The sequence below is a fragment of the Phymastichus coffea genome, unplaced genomic scaffold (assembly GCF_024137745.1).
Source record: "Phymastichus coffea isolate CEN01 unplaced genomic scaffold, Cenicafe_Pcof_1.1 PCOF00110, whole genome shotgun sequence".
Classification (NCBI taxonomy): domain Eukaryota; kingdom Metazoa; phylum Arthropoda; class Insecta; order Hymenoptera; family Eulophidae; genus Phymastichus; species Phymastichus coffea.
This window is the reverse complement of record NW_026706921.1, coordinates 525,798-547,280: the sequence shown is the minus strand read 5'-3', so window position 1 is coordinate 547,280 and position 21,483 is coordinate 525,798. Positions and strand designations below refer to the sequence as shown.

The 21,483-nt window shown below is 57.8% G+C and overlaps 1 protein-coding gene across 1 annotated transcript in view; it reads right to left on the bottom strand.

Moving 5' to 3' along the window:
• Positions 1-18,739, bottom strand: part of LOC131670439 (vacuolar protein-sorting-associated protein 36-like) — a 36,888-nt gene extending 18,149 nt beyond the window's left edge. Inside the window, exon 1 of the mRNA XM_058946042.1 lies at positions 18,435-18,739. Within this exon, the coding sequence (XP_058802025.1) occupies positions 18,435-18,458 (24 nt within the window). The 5' untranslated portion in view covers positions 18,459-18,739. The remainder of the gene's footprint in view (positions 1-18,434) is intronic.
• Between the last annotated feature and the right edge of the window lie 2,744 nt (positions 18,740-21,483).

The window sequence follows — 21,483 nt, the reverse complement described above, 5'->3', positions numbered from 1 at the left end:
CTCTCTCTCTCCTTGGGTTTTTCGAGCGCGCGCGCGTCTCAAGGTTACGAGGCCTGTACCGTACAACGAGCGACGCTGCCGACTGTTTCTCTTCTCTCGTCCTTCCTTTTCGTCCAACGGCAAGTTTGCTCGAAAAAGCTCTCTTTCTCTCGAATTTTTGCCCATGAAATGGAAATACTTTTATCTCGCGCGACTAAGTTGGACTCGATTTACAGGCAGGTTGAAGCCGAGCAAAAAGCGGCCGGCCGGAGACAAAAGGCGGGAAAGAGAAAAGTGCGAGTTGGCTCTTTTGCTCTCGGCGAAAATGCAAACAGAATCAAAAGACAATTCCAAGTTTAATAGGCAAGCGGAGCCCGAAGGAAGACGCCTCCGGCGACTGGAAAAGTCAGACGTCGACGACGACGACGACGGCGACGACGACGAAGAGGACAACCGGTTGCCGAGCTTCTCTCCGCCTGTTATTTTTAACTCGGCTAAAAGCGAGCGCCGCGCTTCCTTCGTTCGTTTCGCGCGCGCTCGCGCCAGCCTATTTTCAAGCTGACTGCCGGGCCTCTCTTTCTATTTTCAAAGTCGCGTCGCCACGCCGCCAGCGCCGCATTTTTCCGCGCGAGCTTGCGACAGCTCCCGCCTCGAGGCGATCGCCTCCGCCGATCGTAACTGCTCACGGAGAAAGTGCATGCCTACGCACGAGAGGCGCTCTTCGTATCTGCAATTCTTTCGGTATCGGCTAGTCGATAACGGTATCGTCGGGGCGGTCACGAGATCTTATTGGAATGACGCGCCGAACCTGTTCCTAATGGCTGCTCGTTGCCCGAAGCTCGTATCTTGGATCGCTCGGCCCGAAAGTAAAACCCACAAAGACCCACACAGACGACTGCGAGCTCGTCGGAGAAATTAACGGGAGCGACGCTGGCAGCGGGTCGTTGGTCGCGGGGCCCGCGGAGAAGAGGCCGGGCGGCGTCGTGGCCCCAAGAGCGAAGGAGCGCGCGCGTGCAGGTCGAACGAATCGATCGCGGCTGAAATTCATTTCGAAAGGCGGCTTTCCCGCCAGCGGAGCCGCCGCCACCGCCGCCTCTGGCAGCCTCGGCCGTAGACACGGGCGCGGAGCTGGCAACGCGGCGATCGCGCGACGCGCGGCGAAGGCCTCGAGAGCCGGCAACGCCGCGCGAGCGTTCCGTGCTGATAGCCACGATCCAGCGAGGCTCGCCGCGCGCGCCTGCCACGGCAGACTTTCTACTCGCGGGCAACGGGGTTGTCTTCTCGCCAATGCCGTCCGCGCGCCGCCGAGCAGCCGCTGCATCCCCCGATCTCCCCCGCCGGCGCGACTTCTGCTGTCGCTGCTGCTTCGCCCCACTTTCGCCTCCACCTACGCGCTCCTCTGCTCGGCTTCTCCCTGCGTCGTCGTCGTCGTCGACGCCGCCGCCGCCTCCTCTTGTTCCGTCTTGGTCTCGTCGCTGCCCGCGCTCGCCCACCGCGTCCTCGGCCACCCGCCTGGCCCCGTCCGCCGACTCCGTGTCCCGCGGCACTCGGCGAGCGAGTGCCGAGCGCGGCAGGCGGCCGGCCGTCCGCGATCCTTGGCCCGCTGCTCTCGCCGAGGCGGTCGATACGCGCGGACGGACTTTCGACGCCGACGAGGACGGCCGAGTGGGCGTCGAGGTGCGTGCGTGTGCCTCGCGCCCGTGGCGGGAGAATTCGAAGAGCGCCAACGCCAGATCCGCGCTCGCGGCTCGCTGTCGAAACCGGCGCGCGCGCTCGGCCTCGGCGCCGCGGCGAGATCTCGTCCGGGGATCGTCCTCGAAGCCGAGCGCTGCTCGGCGCGGACGTGGCAAGGCGCGCGCGTTCGAAAGGCCTCTCTACGCAGCTCGGCTGCGCGCCGCTTCGCCAGGGCAACTTTCTAGTTTGGCCGAGGCGCGCTTCCACACACGCGCACGCACACAAAGGCGCACAGGCCAGCGCCTACGTGCGCGAGGCCTGAGAACGAGACGGATGACGAGCGCGCAAGCGCGGGAGCGCGCCTTTATCTTGCGCGCTACTTTGCTACTCGCGTACCAAAAGAGAAAGAAAGAAAGAGAGAAAAAAACCACGAGGCGGTGCTCTCCTTCGCCGTGCGCCCGCGAGCCCGAAGCATCGGTGGATTGGTCATTCGAGCGCGATCGTCGCCGCTGGTGCGTGGCAGCTGCTCGGCGAGCTTTTCGCCGCTGGCCGTCGATCGATCGATCGATCGATCGACCAACGCGACAGTGCGCGTGCGGGATGGGAAATGAGGGGCCGCGCGGGGCAGGAATAATTGAGAAAAAGATGTTGATTATCAGTCGGCCAAGTGGTTTTATAACGAGCGTCGAGGCAAGTCTCGGCTTGTGTGCGCGCGCCACGGCGCAGCGCTCTCTCTCAATCTCCCTCCTCCGCCGCGGTCGTGTATCCTCGTGCGTCGCCGCGCTACTCTCCGTTCCCACACACATAGACAGGCGCGCGCGCGCGTACGCACTTGGGAGCGTTGCTCGTGGTAGTGGGCGTGCGTGTGTCCTCGGAGTTGCGCGCGTGGAGGAAAACTGGTTCCAGCCGCGCCACTCGGCCTTATACGCTCGCGCGCGCACTCGCACACACACACGCGCGCGCACACACTTCGCTCTCTTCTCTTCCTCGCTCGCTCGCTCGCTCGCTCGTTCGTTCGTTCGTTCGTTCGTTCGGTCGTTCGTACGTGTTTTTTTCTTCCTCTCTCTCTCTCTCTCTCTCTCTCTCTCTCTCTCTCTCTCTCTCTCTCTCTCTCTCGTTCGTCTTAGGAATTGCAGCTGTAAGCGTGGCACTCTTTTTATTTCGACTTTAATTTACCTATTTTTCACTGGCAGACCGGCTCTATCTCGCTCTACATTGATTCGCGCGGCTTTTTCAATTGTTGGATTTATGCCGATCGCGAGCGAGTCGTGCGTATCGCACAGCCAGCAAATAAATGCACGGGACGAGCGACGTTGGACTGACTTTCGACCTGGAAAGTAATCGCGTTCGAGATGACGAGGAGGCACTCGTGTTTTTTTATTTATTTTTAACGTGCTTACGACAAGGCAACTTTGAAAAGAGGGAATGACAGAGAGAGAGAGAGAGAGAGAGAGAAATTCAATTACGACGAGAAATCGGATAAGATGAATAGGAAAAAAGCACTCGTAAAAAGGAAAAAAAACTGAGAAAAGTCGATATAAGACTACGAGAGAGAGGAGCAGGCAAGACAACAAGTAAAAAGCAACAGCGCAATAAAAGCAAAGCAAAAAACGAGAAGTCTTTCCCCCTGTTTTACCGACCGAAGCAGCGGCGGTAGCGTTCTCGCTTCGGTAATTTTTCTGTCTGTCGTTTTTCGCATCTCTCTTTCCCTCTTGTCGCAGCGAAGCTCATCTGCGAGGGGAAGAAGGAGGGTGGGGTTTGCGAAAGTACGTACGGCCGACGACGACGACGACGGCGACGTCAGAGCTCTATAACGTCACGACGACTATACGGCGGGCGGGCGGGCGAGCGGGGGTGATTGCACTCGCCTTTGGCATTGGTCTTTTTCACCCCCCTTTCTCCTTATACTTTATCACCCTCGCTCTCTCTCTCTCGCTCTCCCGCGCGCGCAGCGCAGTCGGAGAGAGAGAGAGATATATATATAGAAGCGAACTCGAGGGGCGGCAGAGAGAGAGAGAGAGAGAGAGAGAGAGAGAGAGAGAGAGAGAGAGAGAGAGAGAGAGAGAGAGAGTGCCTAGAGAGCTATAGGGGTTGCCGTGGTAACGCCCCTCCGCCAGTCAGAGCGTACGGAGAATGATTCATTTTCTGCCGGCTAGAGCGAGAGAGAGATTAATTCAGAACGAACGCGCGCGAGCACGAGGAACAGCGCACACACGCGCATTTCTACTCTTGCGCGCGGATACCTTGTTTTTATCGGGCGCTCGCCTACGACTCGTTGCTTCGATCGCTCGACAATCGCTCTTGCAAGGGAGCCTCATCAGATTTTGAGAGGAGCACGAGCGAGCGACGACGCGGAGTGCTGCCAACGAAGGTCAGCGGCGTCGCACGACGCCGGAAACAATCTCGTCGGCGTCCATCCGAAAATCCACTAAAAAGGCTTTTTTTCGAAACGCAGCGACGAACGCAATTGGCGCAACGGGCAGCCGAGTAGAGAGATTGACCGACTGTCGATCGATCGATCAACCACGGTACCGTGGACAATTGCAATGTTGGACGAGGGAAAGGAGACAAGGAAACGGGGAAAAAACGGGGCAGAGGGGGCAAGAAAAAATAAAAACGCAGCGATCGCGAAATTCCGCAGAGAGGGATGATCGCGGGGGACGTTGCGCGCGCAGTCGGGACTTCCCCAGCCGGGGCGGCCTCGCCGTATGGATTTTCCAGCGGCCGAGTAGGGGGTCGCCATATAGCTCGGCTCTGAGTCGACGCTATAGAGCACACGGGCTGCACGCGAATTTCGGAGCAGAAAAGAAAAAACGGGGGAAAAAAGGAGAAGAGAGAGAGAGAGAGAGAGAGAGAGAGAGAAAAAAGGCAAGGTGGAAGGAAAAAACTAGATCGGCCGCGGCGCTCTACGGCTTTGCGGTGGTATTAGGGCCTCGGCAGCGCCAATTGAAAAAAACACCGGTCGTTTTACTTCCTTTTCTCTCGTCGATCGAGATAGAGCCTTTGCGGGGGATGCGTATCGATTTTTCATTACAGCCGAGCGTGCTCGGGCTTTGATGGGTTTAGCCGGCGCGCGAGCGTGGGTCGTTTTGCCCTAGAGAACCGTACGCGCTGTATTATTATCCACTCGGTGCGTAATCAGGCGCGGCAGGTATTTTGCGATCCGGCGGGCGAACGCCTCCCCGCCGCTGGCACAGGCGTAAAACTCGATGCGCGGATGCGTTTCGAGTCTGCGCGCGGCGCGACTGCCGGGCGGAATGGCATTTTCGATGAGAAGCGGCCGCGCGAACGCCGAGGGACGCGGCCGCAGCCGGAGGGAAGAAAAAGGAATCGGATAAATAAAAGCGAAAGCGATCGGAGGAAAGTCAAGGCGACGTGTGCGTGGGGCCGCGGGCAATTGAGAGAGAGAGAGAGAGAGAGAGAGAGAGAGAGGCGATTCGTCCCGCGTCCTCGCGACTCGACTTGGACACAACCGCGTGGAATCGATGGAATCGATCGACGACTCTCGCGCCTACATGTCTCTTAGACGCTTTCGAGGAGTAAATCAGCCGGAAAATAAACGAATCGCCGAGAGAGACAGGGCAACGCGCCAAGCCGGCCGAAGTAAACAGAGAGGCAGGCTGTAGGTCGGATGAGCGATTATCGCCGCAGAGTGTATCGTGCCTGTAATTAAAGGAGCATCTGTACTGCGGTAATCGCCAATTAAGCGCCGGCCGCTCGCTCTCTCCGCTTCTGTTCGCACGCACGCGACTACCGAAAATTCTAATGCCGCACGCGGAGAGAGTGAGCGATGTCAATCCGTGATACACGGGATTTGCATTGTCATGTACGGCTTCGAATCCTTTTTCTTGTTGTTTGTTACGCGCGGGGATTCGGATACAGGTCCCGGCCTTTTGGGGGAATCAATTTTTATGAGCTCACGTTTGTTGCGTGCTCGAATCCCCCTGCCTCTAACCGCCGCTTTTTTGCCTACATTACGTAAACGCGAGAATACAATATTTTCGGATGGATTTCCCGTTAAACCATCATTTGCGAAGTACTAAGAGCTGCATTACGTTTCGATAACATCGCTAGTCAAAAGCCTGAAGCGCATCCTAATTTGAATATACGATCGGCGCGCAAAGAAAAACAAAGGAAAAAAAAAAGAAAAAGAAAAAAACAAGCACAAATGAAAGCACAAGCCGATCGTCTCAAAAGCCATGGAAGCAAGTGTACCGGTCGTCTTAACAGCTGGCGATTATAAAGACCGGGGCTAAACGTCAGTGTACGCGCACACGTTGCCCGTAAACACATCGCCATCGATATATAGTCGGAGATACACGCGCATCGTACGTGTTTTCCCGGCGATACGGCTTATCTGTTGTGGCTCTAGCGGCGGCGGCGGCGGCGGCGGCTGCGACGACAGCGGCGGCGACACTACGACGCTGAGCCGGCACTCGCGACTCTTGGAAAAACAAGTTGGCGAAGTGTACTACTGCACACCGGCAGCGGCAGCGGCAGCAGAGAGAGAGAGAGAGAGAGAGAGAGAGAGACAATGCATGCGAGTTTGTTTGCGCGGCGGCGCTCCGACATCAGCTGATCGCGGAGCCAGTGTATCGGAGCGCCGAATGTTAACGGCCCGACGGGTTTTTACGAGCCGTAACAATAGACGTGCAGGTACGCGTGACGCGCGTGTGCCGGCGGCGGCGAGCGCGCTTTTTAACGCCCGAGACGGCAAAGAGCACGTGCTCTCCGCGCGCACTGCATCCATCACTTTGCCGCCGTGAACGCTCCATTGTACAATCCGCGCGCCTCGACGCATTTGACGCGCTCGATAATCCGATTACGCCACGCACCTGCCTCTCGGACCGACATCCAGATCTCTCGACAACCTGTTTCTTTCCTTATTATTTATCCGAGCCCCCCCCCCCCTCCCACGTTCCGCCTATCAATAATGCAACGGCAATATCGGTGACCACGGCGCCAATGAATTATCCAGCGTTTTCACGCATTCGCGATATTCGCGCGGCAACCGGCGACAACGGGGACGGAATTTCCGAAGAAGACGAGCCATTCCATCGCGAAAATTGGACGGAGAAGCTTGCATTTTTATGCTATTCGGCTAACGGCCCAAGGAATAACAAGGCTCGGCTATTCCATCGCGCGCGTGTAAGCAAAAGTAATTTCGATCGCGCGAAAGGATGTCGTACGCGCTGAAAAACCTCGCTTTTATTTTTTTTTTTATTTTCTTGTTGTTGCGCGCGCGTACACAGAAGAATTCCCGCCAATCGATATCCGATGCCGCTCGCACTGTCGCTTTTTATTGGAAAAACAATGCCAGCTGAGGCTCAAAAATTTTTGACAACCCGGTTTTTCTTGTCCTGAATAAAGAAGAGGGACGAGAGAGAGAGAGAGATAGAGAGAAATCCAATCACATTAATGCGAGAGAGAGAGAGGGAGCGTCGAAAAATAGAGCGCGTTTAAATATTCGTGCGCGCGCTCTCTCTCCGCACAGCGGTGGTGGTGGTGGTGGTGGTGGTGGCAGGAGGATCGATAGTCCTGGCGCTGGCGCTCTCGGGGCTGAAGCCGGCTATAGTATTCTGGACCGAGTGCAGTGGCTTTGCGCGAAGGGAGGGCCGATGGCGCTGCTGTTGCCTCGATCGATATCAGCTAGCCGCCGCACGCCGCTAATCATCGATCCGACGCTATATTTGACCGTCCTGCCCCCCCCCCCCCCCCCCACGGCAGCCACCCCGCGCACCCGCCACTTTTTAATCGCAAATGGAAAATCAGACGCTGACCGGTACGCAATTTTGCTGGATAACCCGTCGTCGCTGCTTGGCGATGGACGGATGATTGGTGGCCGTCCCAACGGTGCGCGCGGCTTCTACTGAACGCCAACGATCGCCGGGCCGCGCGTCCCGTGTACAGATGCCGCTTGGCCGCTTGTCGGGCTATTCCTTTCGCACGGAGTCAATCGCCGTCGCCCTCGGTTCGCCAATAACCGTTAATCGGATCGTCGATCGAACAAATCGCCCGTCGGCGCCGACGTGGACACGCGAACTTTGTCGCGAAGTCGTCGCTGCACTCTCCGGCATTGCAACCGGCCAGAAAAGGATGGGATCGGACGCGTATGCGACGCGAAGTCTTGATTACGAGCGCACGAGGGGCCGTGTCAAGGCAAAGAACGCGCAGAAAACGAAATGATTCGTAGTGGAAAATTAGATGAGCGGATCCCGCAATAAAGGGAAACTTAACCTTAATAGGAAACACGAATCTACGAGAACGCGCGGGGACGCGAGGAGGGGGCGGGTAAAGTCGCTAGACAAGATCGAAAGCGCGGATAAGCCAGCGGAGACGCCGAAGAGGACCAAAAAGAAACAGTAAGTAATCGAAACGTAAGAGGACGGGACACGGCGAGCGCGAAACCGAGATTTGAGAGAGAGAGAGAGAGAGCGATCCAAGTGCATACAGGTTATTTGGCAGCGAGCGGAATCGTCGATTCGAATCGTCCGCGCGCGCTTGGACAACGCGGACGCGACGTAGCGGCGGAGGGACGCAGGCTTCGATTGATTAGCTGCTTACTTTGATCCGCGCCACTCGAAAATTGACTCCCTCGCGCGGCGAGCACGCGATCCCGCGCGGTAACGAGGAAGAGGGCGCCGGAGAGGCGGCGCCCACTCGAATTCGAAAGTGCCCCTCGTCCGTACCTCCTGCTTTCCCGCTCGCTGACCGTCGCGCGTAACTGCCGGCTCTGCCACGGCGAGGATCCGCGAAGGCCCGCGGCACAGCGTTAATCCCTGCGCTCCATTGCAGCGAACGCTCGACGATCCGTCAAAGTGTCATTCGACCTGATTACAGTGCATAGGCTGCGACTGATGGTGCCGTAAATCCATGGATTTATAAATTTCAGCGAAGCCGTGTAAAAACATGCTCGAAAATACAAAAAAAAATGAGGGAGAGAGAGAGAGACAGACAGACAGACAGAGTCTGGCAGGAACGTTATTCGTTCGGGCCACGAGCTCGTCGGCAGTGCAGAGGGAAGGAGGAGGGTCGGTAGGCGGGTGGGTGGATGTCGGTTCGATAGCGGGCACACGTGGCGCCGCCGCGGCGCCAATGTCCCACATAGGACACTGACTTCCTGCTTTCAACTTCATACACATACAGCCACACGCGCACACACACACACACAGAGGCGTATGCAAGCTATGTAGCCGACTGCGTACGTACTACACCAACATTTCTCTCTCTCTCTTTCTCTCTTTTTATTTTATAGGTTACTTGCATTACGCACGCGCGACGCCCGCCGTCGCGGCGACTGCGACGACCAGTCTCCACAGGTATGTGTTTTTAATCACGATGTTTTTTTTGTTTTTTCGCCGAGAGGTGAGCGAACCCCGCGGAACGCTCTCTCTTTGTTTGTTCTCCGAGGGACCGGGCAATCGTAATGGGACTATTGATTCCTCGCAGCTTTTCTCGTCGCGACGGCGATTACGAAAGATCACCACGCAAGATGCACAAACGACTCCGAGTCTTTATAGTGCGTGCGCCGTAATCCGCGTAACTGCCAATAGTCGGCAATTCGTCGGAACGATCGAGCCGAGGTGGTAAAAACTCAACGAGACTCAATCGCCGGAACAATGATCACTTTTGTTGTTGTTTGCAGTGTATACGTCACGGCGTAGTCATCGGCGCGCGAGCCCGCCAGTACATAGAGCGTTACGTAAGCTGACTGCCTGTGGTGCAGCTTGTTTTTTTTTTTTTTTTTTTTTCTTTTACGTCGCGAACGAAAAAAAGTGGGAAGGCACAAGTGTACAAATACGCCTGCGAATGCGCGTACCATCGCGGTGTTTTGCGCCAAACTTGAGCGCGGCATGCGATGCGCGGCGAGCGAGCGTCGAAAAGAAAGCCGAAGAACCGCGAGTCGTCGCCCGAAATCTTAAACCCGATTACGTCTAATTCAGATTATGCAAATGTCGGAGCGCGAAGTTGGCGGCAAACGTCATCCGCGGCACAAAGTTTAATTCGATCAGCCCGCCGTCGACAGGCGCGCGAGAGTCGTCTGACGGCGAATAATTAGCCGGGGCCCGACCTCTCGTCCGTCGCTGGAACGGCGCGGCGCCGCGTTCGCGCGTCGGAGTGCGCGCGCTCCGGCCGGACCCCTTAACGCGCAAATCGCCTCGCGGAGTCGCGGGCAAGGAACGGCATCAATTGCGTAATCCTCGTTCGCGGCACGGCGCGAAAGCTCGATCAACGTCGGCAACGGTCGCGCGTTTACGTACACCGCGGCGAGGATGTAACGACCTCCTCATGGTTACATCCTCCCGTTGCTTCCACGAACATTTTTGCATTTCTCGAGTTTAGAGTACGTGACATAGACTTGAGTTCTTGCGTAATTGCGAGCTGCGCACTGACCGCGGGATAGAGGGGGGGATGCGGGACCTACGGGACACCACTGCTGTTTCGTAATCCTGTGCGTATACGTTGATCGTTCGACGTTTATTTCTGTCCCGTTGTGTTTGTCTAAGTATTCGAGGGCTGATCGATTGATAAGGTTGATAAGATTGATTACTGGAATGAAGTTGAAAGATAAATGAAATTTCACGTGGCTGCCGAATTTCTTATGTACTTCCAACGCCAAATCAATAATCAATTGCCCGATGACGTGCATTTACCATCGTAAATGTAAATCTGTATTAATAGTTTCGATTGAAATACAATTGTGTAGGCCTCAGCTGATTAATAAGTATGAAGTAATATCGAGTAAACAAACCATCTACAAGGTCTACAGATATATACTCGCTGAAATCGTATTATAAATGAAACGTCTATTTATTACAAAGAAAATATATTCCTTTTTTAGGATAAAATAATTATAAGCCGCTTTTCATTCCGACTCATAAAAAGTACTTTACGAAATAATGAAATGAAGAAAAACGAGGTTGAAGCGCGTTCGAGCAGTCTCGCAAGTTCAGCTCTTCGAGTATAATTCAACTTCTCTCTCGGTCTCTGCAAAAGCGAAATATTCGATCGCAAAACTCGTACATTATAAAAGCCACGAACGAATGAAAAAAAAAAACAACTCCCACGTAGAACAAAGAGCTAAATAGAAGTTAAAGCGATAACTTTTGATTGAAATTCGTCGACGATTTGTTGCGAGAAAAAACGAAGGAGAGTAAAATCGAGTAGTATAACCATGAGCGAAGCAGCAGCAGCGAGCGAACGAAACCAGCACGGAGAGACGAGGTTATCTCTGACGCTATACTCGTTCGCGCGCGCGTGTGTGTGTGTACGTGTGTGCGTGCGCGTGTGCGAGCGCACACGTACGAGCGTGGAATTTCCGGAGGGGAGAGAGAGAGAGAGAAATACGCCGTCTCTAACAAGCCGCGACCGCGCTGGAGAACTAGCGCCAGCCAGCGGCCGCGTTGGCAGGCTTCGCACGTGCGCGCCCAGGAGAGAGGCGTAGGTGAGCCTTGAGAAATCCCACGACGCGTCGTTGCTTTATTCGCCGACGATTCTTCGTGTCTCGCTCTTGCCGTTCGCTGTTCTTCGCGTTGACGAAGTTCCATCGTCGGCGACGCGGCTCGACTTTGATTCGCGCTCACTGGACCAGTCGTGCTCCGGCGCTCGACTCGAGCGTCAGCGATGTTTCCTGCGCGTCGGGCGATCGCCGCCGCGCCCGAGTCGCGCGGGCTCGCTACCAAGCTGCCGCCAATCGCGAATCGGCGCGTCGTCGATCGCGGGCCGGAGCGGCGAGCGCGAGAAGGTCGCGGAGAGCCTCCTGTCAGCGCGAAGGCCGCGCCGCGAGTGCGCTCTTTTCGCCGTAAATTTTCCCCTACCTCTCGCGCTCTCGTTTGCGTAGCGGCGTGCCTTAAAGGTCTCCTCTGTCTCGTGTGCACGTGTGAGTCCCCGGCACCCACGCGGCTCTTTCCTCCCACTCCTCCCTCGTTCGCTCGCTCCGGCCAATTCACACACGATAAGCTCCTCGCTCTCTCTCTCTCTCTCTCTCTCTCTCTCTCTCTCTCTCTCTCTCGCCTCAGACTCTGCTATCCGTCGCGCCAATTTATTCCTATCCCGCTGCCTGCAACCTGCTGCTGCTGCTGCTGCTGCTGCTGCCGCTGCAGCTCGAGCAGTCATTAGCGAGATAACTGCCGCATACTCGTTATGTGCGCTAGCTTCTGCTGGCGCTGCCGATGTAGTCGCTTGTATACATGCCTGCGTAGCGCAGTTTCGCGAATTCTCGACGATCCCCAATGGCAGTCGTCACCAGCCGACGATGCACCTTTTGGCTCGCGTCGAAGGAAAGCCATACGAGGACTGCTGATCGACAGCCGCGGCATCGACAAAAGGAGGAAGCAAGAGGATCGCCGGCCAGCTGCTGCTCAGCGAGGCAGAGCAACGCGCTGCAAAGCCCTACGACGAAAGGCCCTAGGCCGGCCGCGTCGGACAGCCGAGTCTCGGAAGACGAGGTGGACGGAGCCCGAAGGAGGGCCGAGCAGCAAGCGCGCGAAAGCCAAGCGCGACCCGTCGCCGTCCGCCTGCCGCGTGGCGACTAGCGTCTTGGCGCGCCGCGGTCCGTCCGCTTCTTTTTGCTCCCCGGGGACGGGGCGGGGGGCGCCAACGCGAGTACCCACGTGCGCGCCGCTGGCGAAAAACTGGCCGCGCGCGCGCGATCGACGCCACGAGACACGCCGCGAAGTGCGCGCAAGGCGGCGAGAGGATGCGTGAATGAACACACGTGCGGAGCGGTACGTGCTCCTCTCTCCGTCGGCCGATTCGCCGGATAGTAAAGCGCGAATACGGCCAATAAAAGGGACGGAGGGAGCGCGTCTCGCTTGTTCGCGCACCCACGGCGGCGCTTCGTTTCCGCCGGCCGAGTCGACGGAACGGGACGAAAGGCAGGAGGCTGCGGCGAATCGTCGGCCGACTGCTTCTTCGCGCCGTTCGAGATCGGGCCGCACGGCGTCGACAAGTGGCTCGGTCGCTTGCGCCGCCGGCTGTCTTTTGTCGGTCGCGGTATGCGCGGAGGATCGCGCACGAGCGCGATCGACTCGATCGGTGGCGCTGTCGCGTGCGCCACGGTAAGCAGGCGAGCGAGCCAAGAGTATCGATGACGAGCCCGCAACGAAGAGCAAAACACGGAGCAAATACAAGCGTCGACACGTGATATTTCTGGCGGGCAGGTATATAAGCCAGACGTGCGGCGCAGCGGTGGCACGCGACTCTCAAAGAGAAAAGGAAAGTAGAATGAAGGTTTGCTGCCAGTAGCCAAAGCGACGGCGCTCGGGTGTCTGTGTGGGAGAAGCGGCGACCGAGCACGTGCACACACGTACACGGAAAATGCAAGAGCGCGCGAGAGGCAGAAGACTCGTGTGTCACCTGTTGTCAAGTTCACGCTCAAATGGGCTCCGCATCGCGAGAAGCGAGGGGAGTGAGAGAGAGAGATAGAGGCGGATAGCTCGTGTGTACACACGGCGAACCGCCGCGCAAATCGTAGAGGCGCACTATAGTTACGCAAAGCTGACCCTCTCGAGATTAGCATGCGCCGGGTCGGGAAGTGGCGGCCTTTGAAAAATGCCTTTGAAAAATGAAAAATGGCCGCAGCGGCATCGCTCGATACCTATGTGTACATACGTACATTGGCCGTGTCCACTCGCACGCGCCTCCTCGATCCGCAGCTTGTCACGGTCGTCCGACCGAGATCGCATCGATTCGTCGCGCTGCTATTAACCCAACCCATCGGGCGAAGACACGGAGCGCGCGGCGAGCGCTCGCCGGGCGGCCGAGAGTGCAGCAGCAGAATGCGGTCAGCGGGCGCGGAAGAATGGGCCTCGATACGTCGACGGAGCGTCGAGCGAACAAAGGCGCGCGGCGAAGGCAGGTACGGAGTTCGGGCCACGACCGGGCGAAGCACAAGCACGGCCGAAGGCGCCTGTGTTTACGCGCGGAGGTCGTTGCCTCTTTGTACCTGCACGGCATCAATTATCGAAGGGTCACCGCGATTGCCCGCAAGAAAGAGAAACGACGATCGCGTCAAGCCGCAGGCCGTTTTCACGGCCGGATCGTCGCTGCCAGGTAGATGACAGACCACCGCTCGAAGGCTGTGTATTATCGATCGCAGGCTAGCGACTGCACAGGAGAGAGAAAAAGAAAGCGCCCCGTTGCCGTCAGCTGTTGCATCTCGAGGTGAGGCATGCGGTCCGGAGCTCTCGCGGGTAGGTGCGTCGCCGCTGCTGCCGAGGGCGAAAGTGACGAGGGACCTCTCTTGCCCTCTCGCGCCCGCCCGTTTATACGTCGACGACGTCGTTCGCCCGGCGTCGCGCGCGACTGATTCCATCTTGTTCTCCTTCGCTAGGATCGCTCCCTTGCCCGGCCGGGCGCTTCGTCGCGCGCGACACGCTGCGCGCAAGCGATCCGCTCACTGGGTCAGCGACACGGCAATAACAGGCGCGGGGCGCGCTCGGCCAGCGAGTGACTTCTTAACGGGCGACGCGCGATCGATCAGCGGCGCCGAGCCTGGCGCGCTTCTGCAGCCGGCTGCATCCCGTCGATTACAGGCGGAAGCGACGCGACTCGCGGCACGATTGAATTATTACGCTCCCAACTGCGTTGCCTTTACCCGGGCGTCTTCCGGCAAACGTTCCGACGACGGCTTATCGATCACCGGGCATGGACAGTCGCGCTGGTGATCGGTCCGATGAAAGAGCGAGAACGAGAGAACGAGGGTTAAGGTCTTTAACAACGTGCCCGGGGGAGGAGGAGAGCGCATCCAATGTCGCCCCGCGGCACCTGCACACCGGTCTCGCTCTCGCGGACAACCGGAGACCGCAGTCGGCCGCGCGCGCCAGGTGACACCTTTATTGCCCGGCGCTTCCTTCGCTGCGACTCGTTCGCCGGTCGAGGACGAGGCGACGAATCGACGCCCGTTCGCTGCCACGCGAACTCGTTTCGTTGATTGAAAACGCGTCCGCCAGTGGCTATCGCTCGAAATGCAGCGCGTTCGTACGCACTCGTCGCGAGCCGCGGTTCGGCGCTCGGCTCGCGCAACGCTCCCAGGCCGTTCGCGCTTCGTTTCGTTTGCTCTCCTCCCTTTCTTCCTTCTTTGTCCGAGTGCGGGAGCATCGTTGCTGGCACTGGTCGCGAGTGCGCGTCCCTCGGGGATTTCCGCCGAAAGTCCCGTGCCCGCTCGAGGCAGCCGCCCACGGGGCCCGGTCCTCCTACGCGCGCACGGCGTGCGTGCGCAGGCAGCGCGAGTCTTCCCCTTGGCTCGGGCGCGCGGTACTCGGCTGCGAGCGAGAGAAGTTTCTCGCTCGCGGGAGAGTGTAACGGTTCGGTTTACCGTTAGCACGAGCGAGCGGCCGACAACGGCGTGCGCCGCGACGACGCGACTCTCCGACTGCCCGCGGGATTTTCTGCTTGTGCTCCCCCGTTGCTTTTTACTCGAGCGACGGCGATCACGCCAGATTGATGTATATTCGCGGCTGGCGGCGCTCGTCGATCATGGGACAAGTGCGCGTCGGGCGGCCCCGCGAACGCGCGAGCGAACCGCGGAAAAGCGCCGCACCGCGCACTAGTCGCCTGCTCGGCGGACCTTTAGTCCCTCTCCCGGGCGTCGACAAAGCGATGCCTTGCGCAACGCTCGACGCGCCTGCCTGTCGACTGGATTTCTCCGGGCACCGGTGCGCCCGATCGTCGCTCGCTTTTCTCAGCTTGCGTTCGGCTTAGCCCTCGCGACGCAACGTGCGCGAACGATCTTCGGCGTCGATAGTAATTGCAATGCCGCCGCGCGCCGTTAAGCGACACGCGGCCAACGTAAATCACACGGCACGTACGTGTCTTCGTTGACGCGAATCGGTGCTGACCATTCAAGTCCCGTAACGATCGACCCACCTTCAGCCATTGAAAACTTGAAATTTGAATAAAACAAAGAAAGAAAGAAAAAAAAAAAGCAGAAAAACGAAAATATCGGAGTGACGTGGGTGAATTGACGAGCGCATTGTTGTGCCGCTACGCGCTCTCGTTTTTCCTTCTTTTTTTCTCGCGCGCGCGCTTTATGAATGGGCTATTGACAGATCGCGTATCGATAGCCGCGCTCTCGCCGGCGTTTTATTGCGAATTAAAGAGCCGGCAAAGTTGGCGCAGGAGGAGGCGGAGAGGGGAAAGAATTGTTACCGGCTCGCGCGCGCTTCGCTGGGTCAATGGCACGCACGTGTATATTTTGCCTATACTCGTACGTGTTACTATTACAGCACGCGCTCTCTCTCTCTCTCTCTCTCTCTCTCTCTTTCTGTCTCGCTCGCTAGTTTAACCTGATTGCAACGTGCTCGGCATACCCACCGACCGCATTATACGTATCGTATACCTACCGTGAGCGATCGACCGTCAAACATTTGTTTACCTCTCGCCGGATACTCGAGGGCTCGCGCGTACCTGCCCGCTTTCCCCGCGTGTCACATAATTATTATCGCGGCTCTCTTCTCGCCGCGCTCGTCGTCGTCGTCGTCCAACGCAAAGAGGCAAATCAGTCGCTGACTTGTCGGGCAGATGAGACGTTGCGTCGAGCTCGGCGTGTTATTTCATCAATTCCGAAACCTTGAATACGCGGCTTCGCACGGTTGAGTTACTGGCGGCAGATCGTCTGTAGCAAGCAACGTTCGCTCAATAAACGACTTACGAGTAAATCAATATTTCCTACGTGTCGTTGCACAATGTTTCTTCTTTGCGGAGCAAAGATGTCGAAATAAGTAAAGCGATAAACCGGCCAGTCGGCGAGGCTTGCGCCACGTTCGAGCGTCGACGTTGATTTGGAGTGCGCGCGGCCGGAGCGTCGGCGGAGGATGCAGCGCGTTTCGCGAGCAGAAAAAGCATCGCTGGATCGCGACGAGTCCGCGCGACGGGGAACGAGAGCGGGCGCAGAGACGCCGGGCGAAATCTCGAAAAACCGCCAGCGGCTTAGGGATCAATAATGCGCGGTGGGTCGGCAACGCGCGGAACGGTTGTTTCAAAAATTTAAAGCTCGAGCGTGCGCGCGTGCGTTGCCGCGCGGAGAGAAAAGAGAACCGCAAAACCGAGGACGCGGGTAATGCACCTGGCGCCGAGCGCGCTATGCGCGCTCCTGATGGATAAAGATAGAAGTTCCCGATGACCTAGCCGCCGCCGCCGCCGCCGCTGCTGCCGCCGCCGCCGCCGCGCGCGAGACTTCGTCAAATGCGCTCGCGTTCGATCGAGTCGTCGAGCCGTATCTCCAATGGGACGATCGCCGAGGCTTTTATCATTCGTCCCAAGTTTAATGAGTTCGATAGACGACCGAGGCGCGTGTGGGCGATCGAGCGGAGCTGCCGCTGCGAAGAAAAAAAAAAGTGGCAGACTCGGCGTTTCGTGACTCAACTCTCTGGCATTCGTCCGCTCGGCAATGCTTATCGTCGCGAAGACCTCGACTGTCTCGCGGCGCAAGCTCACCGCGATCGCCGAGCTTTCGGCCCCGCGACCGTCGAGAAATCGACAGTCGGGCCAATTAGATGCGGCAAAGAGGGAAAGACAGAGAGAGAGAGAGAGAGAGAGAGAGAGAGAGAGAGAGAGAGAGAGAGAGAGAGAGAGAGAGAGAGAGAGAGAGAGAGAGAGAGAGAGAGAGAGAGAGAGAGAGAAGGGGCAGCTCTTAAGCAGCGGAGCCCCTCATCGTGGCTACCAGCTCTCGACGGTGGCTTGTTGTCGTCGCGGTGGCCATGGCAACGCGGTTGCCTCTCGGCGATTGGTCGCCAGCCCTCCCCCACCCTGCCGACGAACGCAGTCGCGCCAGTGCCAGCGGCACCAGCAGCAGCAGCGGCGGCAGCTCGCTCTCCGCGCGCGCGGCCAAGTGAAGCAAGACAACTGCTGGTGCTGGTACTGCTGTTGCTGCTGTTGCTGCTGCTGCTGCTGCTGCTGCTGCTGCTGCTGCTGCTCTGCCCTCCGCCGGCTTGATATAGCTGCTCGACCCTTGCACGCTCGCGCAGCGCTCGCCGACGAACTCTCTATCGCCAAGGCTTCGGGCCCCGTGGCGCACGGACAATGGAAAGCTCGGCCGGACGCAGTCGCCTCGCGGTCGGCCCTCTTGCGACCACCAAGCGTCATCGGGGCGCGCTCGCAGCCGGCTCGCCTCACAAGGAGAGAGCGAGAGGGCACTATCTATAGCCCGTCTCCCCTTCCCCCTCCAGCGCTCGATATGCCATCTACGCAAATGCGAATACGCGCCGGCCAGTAGGTAGATCCGGGCCGAGTTGACGAGCGAGCGAGAGAGAGAGAGAGAGGCTGAACTGTAGAGCGCGGGAGCGCCCGAGGAAACGCGGGATCGCTTCGAATTCAAACTATCCCAACACGAGGTTTAGCTCGGCACGCGTCAAATCTGATACCCGACTCGCCGGTCATACGTCATCGTGCACCGCCGCCAGCGTGTGCCGGCTCTGCACGTCATCGGGCGGAATGTTTTTTCTTTGATGTTCATTTTCTTCGTGCTCGCGCTCTTTTTGTCTGGCTCCCGCAAGCTCGCGTTTTTCGAGCTTTCTCTTCGAGGACCGTGTCGACGAGGGAGCTTCGGAGCGATATTTACAGTGGAATTCGTTTTGCTCGACGGAGCAGTTTTGCTTTGTTACGTGAAACGTCCGAGCGTACATTGCTTCGTCCGAAAACATTGCTCGTGACAGAGGACGATCAAATTGTGGCTAGTCGGCATCCCTCTAGCGAGAAGTATTTGCCGCTAATTCATAACGGCCAAAGAGGAAGCTGACGAAAAGGGGAATGTGCTGCTCGAGCGTACTCGACAAACTCACCTGTCCACTGTCGTACCACATCATTGTTTCGCTGGCAGATGGGACAGCATCTTGAAGTTGGGTGCGTCGTCATGCACGAACGATTTGTTTACAACAATCGTCAGAAAGAGGGAAGAGAACAACGTCACTGTGCGTGTGTGTTTCTCTCTCTCCCGCTGTCTCTGTGTCTCACTCTACGTTCGAGAGCGTTGCGTCACTCAGAGACGATCGTCGTCGTCGTCGTCGTCGTATTCAAATATCAAAAGCAAAGGATAACGAAGGAAAAGCAGAGAGCCGTGAACATCAACAAGAGTCGGTGTGCAGTTTAGGCGCGTGTAGAGAGCGAGCGGCCGTATTAAACTGAGAGAGCTGCGTGGCTCGAAGGCGCACGAGCGAGCGAGCGAGCGAGCGAACGAGCGAGAGAGAGAGAGAGAGAGAGAGAGAGAAGTTGGCTGTTATAGCGAGAGTCCGGCTTTCGCTCGGCTCGGCTCGACTCGGCTCGGCCTCGGCATGCCAGCAAGCATATAGCGACCCACACCTGCAGCAGCATCAGCACCAGCTATACCCTATACTACCACATCGCCACGGCCAGCTCGAGCAGCTTCGCCGAGACTAGCGCTGGAGCACCGACCGTGCTCGGCTGCTCGGTGTTCCCCGGTCAACGCCTGCCTATTAGCGAAAACACGCCGCTTAATAATCCAGAGGCAATTTTACAGCTCGCTCGACTTTTTTTTTTTTTTTTTTATTTGCTTACGCGCTCGTCTATAGCCCGTCGAGTTAACAAGTCGGTCGGGTGCGCAAAGTGAGCGATTACACGCCGAGAGCCCACTGAAACATTAACCCGTGTTTAAAATCACAGGTGTAAGAACGCGGGGAGGCACGGGCGTGCACCGCAAAGCGACTGCCCACGAACGCGGTCGTGCAATGCCAAGACAATTGAATGCAGCGGCAAATCCCTCAAAAGCGCGTTACGGTCAGGCGCCCCCTAATGATTGGGTCGTTAATCGGTTAGGCGCCGCCACGCGCCCGGCAATAAAGAAGCGAAGAAGCCGCCGAGGGAGAGAGTAAAAATAAAAGCCCGCCGAAAGCCTGGAATATAATCGGTCGAGCGGTGGGTATACCTGTTTGCTTCTGCAGCGGCCAGAAAGCAACAATAGAGTCGTTTTGCTGAATGAGCAGCGAGAGCCCGTTTATCATTGGGCTTGAGCTGCTCGAGGGTCGTAAAATCTTAATGACGCACGCGAGCGCCACCGACGGACCGCGGGGGGCTGCTACGCTGCGTGCGCTGCCGCCAAGACGCTCCGGACGGTCGCGTGGTCGTTGGAAGGATGTAGGCCAGCTGCCGATCGTCCGCTTCGAGACCGTCGCGAGCAGTCGACGTCGCTCGGCGAGCTGCCACCTAACCATTGCCGGCGAGGTCCGAGAAGACGGCAGTGCAGCGAAAATGCTCGCGTGCATATTTTGCATAACGCGCAGTGGCTGCTCGGAGGGGAAGTCCCGTGGCGCGCGCGTCAGGCCGAATAAACAGCGGAAATCGTATCGTAATTGTCGAAGACTCCGAGAGCAAATACATCTACGCGTTCGTCTCTCTCTCCCACGACGATCTGCAAATATTGATACGCGCCACACTTATTTCGCGCGCCAGCGCAATCGGACATTACGCGTAATGAACAAACACAATAACGGCACGACAGCCGCTGGGATCGCATTGAACTTGAAAAAAAGCAAACAAACAAACACGCGTATAGGTGTAATGAAAAAGAAAAAAGCAAAAGTTCGTCGACCCGCGTAGTGGTAGCGAAGGCAGGAGCGAGAGATCAATGGGAAACGTCGATATGGCAATACCACCTCTCGCTCTTTTTTATCGTGGCGAGTAGTAATGCGAGCTTGTAAAAGGCGTCAATTAGCACGCTAACCCAATTATCGGGCAAATCAGCGGAGCGTCATGAGCGCGCGGCGCGAAAAAGCAAAACAAAGGAGAGGAAGAAGAAGAGAGAGAAAAAAAGGCAAGCGAGTCGGTCGGCGTAATAGACGGAGCGCGCGCGCGTGCGACGTAGGCATTTGCGAGGCAGAACGATTGGCTCGCCAGCTGATCGATCGGTGACGAGCGCGGCTCGCGCGGCGAGGGATTTTCGGCGCATGAATGAACGGCGCGTCGGCTGGCGTAGTAGTGGCGCGCGCGCGCGACCGAGCGAGCGGCTAATGAATGCGCGACACCTGCGACCGGCCTCGTTGTTTGCGCGCGCGATGCACTCCGCGTAATTGCACGTTGGCGGCGGTCCGCGTGGCGCGCCGACGACGACCACGGCCGCGGCGACGACGACCGGCCAAGTTCATTGTCATCGTCGGCCATTAATTTGCGCCTCGTCCGCTGCGACGTCGCCGCGGCCGGACTCGCGCGATCTCGAACGACGAGGGGGACGCGGCCGCGATTGTCCGCCACCGGAGCGCGCCAAACGTGCGCGCGCGATGTTTTGACGGATCGTCGGCTGGGACGACAGGGGGAGAGAGAGAGAGAGAGTGGAGGCGATCAAGCGACGCCGGCGCAGCGCACGCAGCAGCTTCGGCGCGTTAATTACGCGCGAGCTTTGCGAGCTGGCCGGCGCCGCGCGATTATGCAATGGCAAGGTGCTAGACGATGAGTCGCAGTCGCGTGCCGCCGCAGTGCGAACGCTCTAGTCCAAGGCTGCACGCGCTCGCCGAGGGGAGAACCTCGCGCCGCTCTTTCGCCGGTTGTTTGGCCGAGCGACGAACTCAAGGCCTTTCCTTTTCAGCGATCAGCTGTGAGTCGAATTAGCCGGTGCCGCTCCGCTGTCCGCTGTCGATTGCGATGCGCGCCGGCCGTCGACCATGTATCGACGCTTGGATCTGTTTGTTTTGATATTCCAGTCGCAACTACGCGCTCGGATTAATGCTCCTGTTATTATGGCGCTCCGCTCGACGTATGCTAATAGAGTTTGTACGTGGTGACCGATGTATTTTGTAATGCGCGATAGCGACGTGTATTGATCGGGATGCGGTGTTGGCTCGATCGAATAATGAGCATTTCATTCGGACTCTGCGCGCTCCT